Here is a 7,837-nt window from a genome sequence, read left to right on the forward strand (position 1 = left end):
TGGGGAGGCTCCCACTGCTGTGCACACCCCTGGGGGAGGCATGGGGGGCATGTGTCCTCCCAGATCTGTACGTTGGGTGACAGCAGGCTGCCTGCTGTGCACTATGGGCCAGGGGCTGCGCCAGCCTCGTCCAAGGGGCTGCACCAGGCTCGTCCAAGGGGCTGCACTTGGGCCAGGCAGCAGCAGGAATGGGAGGGGGGCTATGGCAAATTTTGGGGTGGCTACAGCCCCCACTCCCAGTGCCACTGCATACCCTACCCACCCCAAGCACAGCCCAGACCCAAGCACACAGTCCACCCTGGCCCCACGCACAAATCCAGGGGGCACGTGCTCTGCACACCTCCCCCAGGGATGCACACAGCAGTAGAAGCCCTCCCCCCACAAACAAGCCGCTAACTCCATCCTGCACCCTGCCCAGACACCATCTGCCCCTTTCCCCACTCCCTCCCTCACCATGGGAGCCTCAACCTGCACCCCCTTCCCTCCCCCGTGCCCCTTACCCCCAACAGACTTACCCACTGGACAATGGTCTTCAAGCTGCTGGGCTTCTCTCCTGGCCGTGTGCATGCTGCAGCTGTGCACATGCATATGGTATTTATCAGCGGCATTAATCGGTCACATCAGCCAAAAAAAGCCAATTGCCGATAATGTAAATTTTCTTTTTATAGGTGCAGATATAATATTGACTGACACACTGGTACACCTCTCGGCCTCAGGTGTTCCTTGCCAAACCATTTAAAGAACATTTTAACTTGTTTCTCGGTTTTTGGCTACAGCTGCCTTTTCTTATCAACAGAGTGAAAGATTTTGTAGTTGGGGTGAAGGCCATTTAATAATAGTTTGCATAGGCGGTGGAAGAGGGGGCTAACCAGGCTCAGCCCCCTCCAACACAGGCAGGAGGTAGGACCCCATGGCCTGGCTGCAGGCTGCTGCAGCAGGGGTGAAGGAGTGCCCACACACACATACCCTGCACAGCCAAGATCGCAGCCAGCTGAGCAGGCAGGTTAGTTTCTTTCCATTTTCTTTATCTGGGCTTCAGGGGGCAGATCAAGACCCCTGCCCCATCCCCTGCTGCACTGTGGGGATTACCCCATGACCCAGCCTGGCCAGGCCCTCATTCATGGGACAGGGCCAGGTCATGGGGCAATGGGAACCCGGCAGCTGGTTCAGGGGCACAGGCAGGTGGCTCCCGCCTCTGTGCGCACTGTAGGGGAGCCAGGGGAGGGAGCACATTTCCCCCCTCTTGGGTCCCCCGTGCCACGCCACAACCCTGGACAAGCCACGAGGCTCCAACTATTCCACAACCCGGCCTCGCCAGGGCTCTGTTCATGGTGAATGGGGTCCCGGCTGGGCCAGGTCATGGGACAATCAGAGCCTCACTGCCCAGCCTGCCCAGCGGTGGGACTTGCACGGCACCGCACCACTTTCAAAGGCAGCAGCAACACATAGAGCAGGCAAAGCACAGCTCGCACCTTTAACCTGCCTTTCCCTGTGCAAAGATCGGGGGGGGGAGGCACCCCCTTGGCTTCCTGGTGCCGTGCCCCTGGAGGAGGTGCTAGGCTCTTCCCGGGGACGACGTCATGCAGGAGCAGGGGGCCCACAGGCTCCGTCCCCTCCAGCCTGGTGGTGCAGCCGAGGCTGGCTCTGGGCTCCTCTGGGCGGTGCAGGGCTGGGGCTGGGGCCAGTGTGGGGCAGTGAATTTACAGGGGCCGTTGGCACCGGTCAATGACTCCAGGCACAGGGGTTGAGATGGGTGCAAAGGGCCCCAGCCACAATCCCAGGCCCGGCTCAGCTCCAATCCCGTCCCAGTCCCAGCCCCATTGCCCCCAACACCTCCATGGCCCTCTCTCTTCCCCCTGTAGACTTCGCTTTGGTGGGGGGGACGTGCATGCATGTGCACACATATTCAGCCCCCCCCACCAAAAAAATTGTTTTTCTTTCCTCCTTCCACCTATGGTAGTTTGTGTACTAAAATAAAAATCATCTTCCATAGGACAATCTCACCCACTTTGAAACAGGGGGGCTCAACCTCAGCCTCTCTGAGCTAGAACTATCTCCAATTCTCAGTCCTGCGCATTACAAGATATCCTAAAAATGGTTACATCAGTTCAATTCTAGAGGGAATATTCTATATATTTTAATCTGTCAACTTCAGATTTTATTTCATGAAGGCCCATAAACCATCTCGTAGGTAATGAAGGAGCCAATTTATGCTTCTTCAGGTGCTGATGATGGCTCCCACTCCCTGGTTAAATGAATCAACTGAGGAGAGGATGCAAGGGGGTCAGAATGGCTCCAGTAATTTCTCCAGGGTAGAATATTCAACCTCTTGTGGCTAGCATCATGTCTGTGGCAGACAGTTTCAAGGGGAAGAAGGAAATGAACATTTCTGGCTGAAGCATGAGGAAGTATACACAAAGCTAATTACAAGCTACTTTTAAAATCTTTCCCTTGCACCAAAATGGTGACTCAGCTTTCCCCCCTCCCTGGCATACTGTCTTCTGCAAAGTTTAAACTGCTCTTCAAACTAGGATTCTTTTTGTTTGCTAAATAAAGTAGCCTTTGGGTTAACTAGTCTTAAGGTAAAGTAGCCCTGCATTGACTCATTTGAGTGCTCTTACCAAAACTGACGCCCACACTTGCAGCGAACAGGTTTAGCATCAGGATACTGAACTTTAACAACATGGTGGCAGTCTGGGGCAGGACACCATTTTAACAATCGATTACACTAGAAAATATGAAGAAAAAGCATGGTGCAAAAATTACTAGGAAAAAGAGATACCATTTATTTTAGCCTTTCCCCTCCCAACATTGTTCTTGTGTCCTTTAACTTCAAGTATCTTCCTGTCAAACTGTCACAATGAATTTAAGACCTCCTTATTCCATGCATTTACTTCATTAACTACAGGAAGGAATGAATATAGTCTCTTTACTTTACAGTGATACTGTAGCTAGTTCTCCTTTCTGGATGTACAGAAGAACAGTTACTTTTATCTCCTGTAATTTATGTACAAAGTTATCTGGAGGACACTTTTGAGACAAGTGTTAAAGCTTTCCCACTGAAATATCATCAGTGGGACCTGTGTCCACGGAATAGGAAATTTTGTGGAACTACCATATAAATTACCAATTATCATAAATATTAAATTTAAAATCTAATTCTCTATTCTGGTAAGCATTTTTTGGGGTCAATTCCATGGGAAATGGTGCCCAGCATCATTTTTGTGACAATTGTGAAGACTCATATTTCATGGTTTCTGCAAAAATCGTGAAACCATGATTTAGTTATGTAGGCTCCTACCCAACATGTAATATACCAACTTCCTGCCATGTCTGTATTTTCCTGAGGCTACACATCGGCCTGATGGCACCTAGGACCTTTCCTAACCTTTAATAACCCTTCTGCTTTTTAACCACAGTGCAACTCCAGCACTACATTTGAACAGGTAAGTGGCCAACAAACAAGTGAGTTATGATTAGATTGCGGCTAAACTGTACAAACTATTTCTAAAAATTACTAGACAGACTAATTAGAGTAGCTAAATACTGCCCCAACCCACAACTTTGTCCCAATGGATTTCATGCAAGTTGGAAAATTTTCCTGCATCTGTGTTACCTTTTTCTGCACACTTTCAGTGATTTTCAGCTGAGGAGCCACTGGTTAAAACACACGAATATTTATTCAAAGCAATTCTATATCTTAACGCATTAAAAACTGGCCTTTGAGGTACCTGCCACAACTTCAGTGGCTTCCAGTTTCGAACCAGCCCCCTTGAGGACAGGCAACACAGCACACAAGTCCTAGGAAGCTTTTATTACCAACTGCATTTTCCTCATCTACCATAACAATGCTTTCCTAAATCTTCAGGTAACATCCCACTGCACTTCCCTCTGGCCAGCATGTAACTGATGGGGTCATGGGATTTCCCACTACTTTAGAGATGGCTACTAATGTTTCTCCCATAATAAACTGGCCATGGACTAAATGGTCTATAACAACTCACTGCAAGATTCTGCCTTGTAGTTGCAACTGATTAAGTCATCTCCTGTATAGCTGTCTGTATCTATTAAAAACTCAAGGTTTTGAAAGCTTCATTTTCCTGCCAGCTTCCTGCATACTACCATAAGCATGAGTCAATACTAGCTCATTTAGTGACAAACGCCTGCCTATTTCAAGAAAAATGCACCAACGTAAAGGGAAAAATGTCACCACTGGCTCATTTGTGCATATATATTTCTACCACGATTTAGAAATCTACACTGTCAGCAAGTACCAAGCCCACCAGCACTTGATTTATACTGAAAATGTTTACAAGTGTGCCTTATATCCGACCAGAATCAGCCCCCGTAACACCAATTCAAATCAAAAGCTTGTTCATGCCACCACTAAAAACCAAACCCTAGCAACAATGTCAAAAACTAGTAACTAACAATCCCATATGCTGGTCTGCATACAAAAACAAAAGCCTTAGGACCACATTAAATAATCTTCAGATAAAAAAAGAAAAGAAAAGACTCACCTCTACAAAACTATTAGTTATTAAATGCTGGTACTTTAATTTAACCTTTGAATCTGTGATCAGACGCCTATGGAAAGAAGAGAAATGCAGAAATTACTAAACCTGTAAGCTCATTTTACCCACATAAAAAATCCCAGCAAAAAGCCAACAACCAAAAAAAGATATTGTATAACAATTCTACCTGCTTTATTATGCTTGCTGTTACACTTTGGCTGCATCAGGATCCCCTGACCATAAACACTCACCTGTTTCCCATGTCTTTGCCATAGCCATACTAATTCCATGACTTTATTTTTAACTATACAACTTTCAGTCTTGATTCTAATTTCGGAAGCCCAAATGAAAATAATGCAGGTCAACAATATTTGGAGGATGAGACCTGGATTTTTTCTAAGTTCAGGAAGTATAGTGGATAAATCTCCCAGTTTTTAATCATATTAGATGTAGAGGTTTGTTACAACCTACTTTCAAAAGCCCCAAAACATATCTGCAGTGCTGTAACAGCACAAGGGATGCCAAAATGTTATTTGGATTTCAGTGAAAATTAAGGATTAGCTGCTGAAAAAGTTAACAGCTAATACTGCACTGTACATGCAAGGAAGAAAAAAAAAGCACCAACAGGCATAATCTGAGATCTCCCACAGAGTGTGAGAAGGAGAGAATCATTTGAAAGTTAGTAATTTCAGTTTTGCTACTGACTGGGTGATAACAGGGAGATCAGGAGGCTTGAATAGGTGGGAAGTCTTTTGGGAATATAGGGAGCATTTTTAGTTATGGACATTAATGGAAACTTAATGCTTCTGGATTTTATGCATATGGAGCTTGGGTTCAGTACATTTGAAATAAGTATATTATGTAGTATGGAAAACAACTTAAATATACCCAAAGGCACTTAACTGAATTTTCCTCAAGTGTTAGAAATTTCAACCTCTGACATTGGACTGGTACACACACCACAACAAAGAGGTTTGTCTTTATTTAAAGAGAGACTTTGATAGTACACTGGAATAAATACCCTAATGGCGCTTTTTTTTTTAAATCTGGAAGGCCACTTAGTAAGCGGATCTTGAAACTAGTGCAGGTGTTCACTTCTTTTCATGGTATAATCGGAAACAAAATGTTCTTCTATTTGAAGACACGACACCTAACTGAAATGCAGGCACATATACGATTATTCAGCTCACTACACCAAAACTGACATGTAAAAATACTGGAAGTTTCTTACCTACTGACAAGCTGAGCATTGTATAGATACAACACAAGATACTCAGACTTTAATGTTGCTAAACTAAAACATCTTCTAATCTATCCAAACCATCTACCATTGTGGACCAAATCCACAGCAAATTAACAGTTTTAAAATTAAGATGTTAAAGAATTTTTATTTTGTAACAGACCAACTTTCCTTGCCTATTCTCATCATAAAGATGAGTTTCTTAACATAATACCATTTCACTCCCCAAATTTCCAAAGCTAGAAAACATCTACTTTTGCAAAGTAAACTCTTCTATTTGCTTAGTATTTAAACTAGTTGCACAAACAACCTTTACAACTACACACCCTGCTACTGTCTGCTGGATTTGATTGCAACACTTCAAATAAAAATGGAATTTCTAGTGCTGTTCATTTCAGAATCCCCAAATCCTGCAAAGAAGGATTCACAAAACAGACACACCAAGGCAAAGAGAGTTAATACTTGCCCCAGGTCACAAGCAGTTTGGAATAAACTCTTTATTTTTCCATTCCCAGACCCTACATGTGCTTAATTAATGAGCAATGCTACACATACAGGAGGACTGACCTCACTATGCAGCTGAAAAAGCCAGCTGTTTGATAAATCTCTAATAGCAGGACCTGCTACATCACTGGAAATTCAGCAGACTGCATATACATGGAAAGGTGCAGCCACCTTGCTATAAAAAATCTTCTAGCAAGTACTCAGGATAAATATCCATTCTGTAGTAGCCTTCTTGCCATACTTTGAGGGTTAAGTGGCATGACAGCAACTAATTGCAATTGCAGACAGGCAAGGGATAAAAATAAGGCCACTGATGCTGGAGAATGAGTAGTCATGACTTCCATTCTGCTGCATCATAAATGTAACCAGAGGTTGAACAGAAGCTGAGTAGGTAGATTCTTGCAGGTTGCTGTCGGCTGCAGAGACATGACAGCAGCAGCTGTTCAGCACGAGTAATAAAGGCAGTTTGCTGTGCTTATTAATTAAATGAACAGCTCTGCACACCAGTTAAAGCAATTACCAGCAGCTTTATCAAAGGTGAGCAAGGGACAGAAGCAGATTACCTTCAGCTGGTCTGAAGGTCTTGAAAGATTTCAAAGACCCTTTCCCCCCACACCCTCTTCCTTCAAGTTCATCAGCTGAAAGAGAAAGTTGGGTAGGGGGGAGTTTGTTTTGGAAACCATCCTCCCTTGCTGAAGCTAGCCTGTTAACATGCAACACTGCTTGGGACATTCCCTCCTTCACTTAAGGTTGGGAGGGAAGAGGAGAGATTTGGCTTATGAGTTCTCTACGTTTATGTCAGGAGGGCGGATTTTTAAACTATTTAAAACTTTTATGAATACCTACTTCATGTAAATGGATTTAGTAACTTATCTGTACAATGTCAGTTATAAGTTACACCTCCACTCCAATCCCATCAACGAAGATGTTAGGACTCAAAGTTCCTCAAATGCTGCAGGCTGCAAGTGGGGAAAAACCCTGTTCGCTCTCCCTTTCAACATCGACTCCCTGCCACCGTGTGATACATGATACTGGGCAAGATGGATCTATGGTCTGACCCACTAAATGGTAATTCTTGTGTTATTATGAGCCCTTTCAGATATCCTTCTGGGAGACCTAGGAAAGAGTGGCTTTCATACCTGATGTTCTGAAGAGCTTACTAAGATAAGGTAAGATGTGTATATACAGTTAAAACTAATGAATCACCATTAGGTGCTTGCATCTGCAAAGTTACAAAGACAGCGGTGCATGAGTCAAGTCACCCTGGTGCAACTTCCCTCCATTTCAAACAAACCATGGAGGTAAAAAGCAATGGTGGCCAGTCAGACCTGTTCTTACTCATCAAGCATAAATCCAACCCCAACCTTATGATTATGTGGGGTTACTGAGATATTACAGGAATGGGTTATTCAGAAAGCCAGTTGGGGGGGTGGGAAATCAAGGCTACTAATCATCTCTTCTGCAGTAGCTTTCAATACAGGTTGGCTGACCTCCTACATCAGGCTTTAAACTAAGTACGATGGGGGACAGGGAGGCAGGAAATGGAGAGAGTCTAGAACCTACAAACTGCGAGACATGC

At 44.5% G+C, this 7,837-nt stretch overlaps 1 protein-coding gene across 2 annotated transcripts in view; it reads right to left on the minus strand.

Annotated features, from left to right (window-relative positions):
- ARIH1 (ariadne RBR E3 ubiquitin protein ligase 1) overlaps nucleotides 1-7,837 on the minus strand; it is a 64,866-nt gene that overhangs the window by 24,386 nt on the left and 32,643 nt on the right. For both annotated transcript variants that reach the window (XM_019504492.1, XM_019504491.1), the window contains exons 5-6: nucleotides 4,521-4,587; nucleotides 2,622-2,728 (exon numbers count right to left, since the gene is read on the minus strand). In XM_019504492.1, coding sequence (XP_019360037.1) covers nucleotides 2,622-2,728; nucleotides 4,521-4,587 — 174 coding nt within the window. The remainder of the gene's footprint in view (nucleotides 1-2,621; nucleotides 2,729-4,520; nucleotides 4,588-7,837) is intronic.

Source organism: Gavialis gangeticus, unplaced genomic scaffold, assembly GCF_001723915.1.
Source record: "Gavialis gangeticus isolate Ggan-Ray unplaced genomic scaffold, GavGan_comp1, whole genome shotgun sequence".
NCBI classification, from domain to species: Eukaryota; Metazoa; Chordata; order Crocodylia; family Gavialidae; genus Gavialis; species Gavialis gangeticus.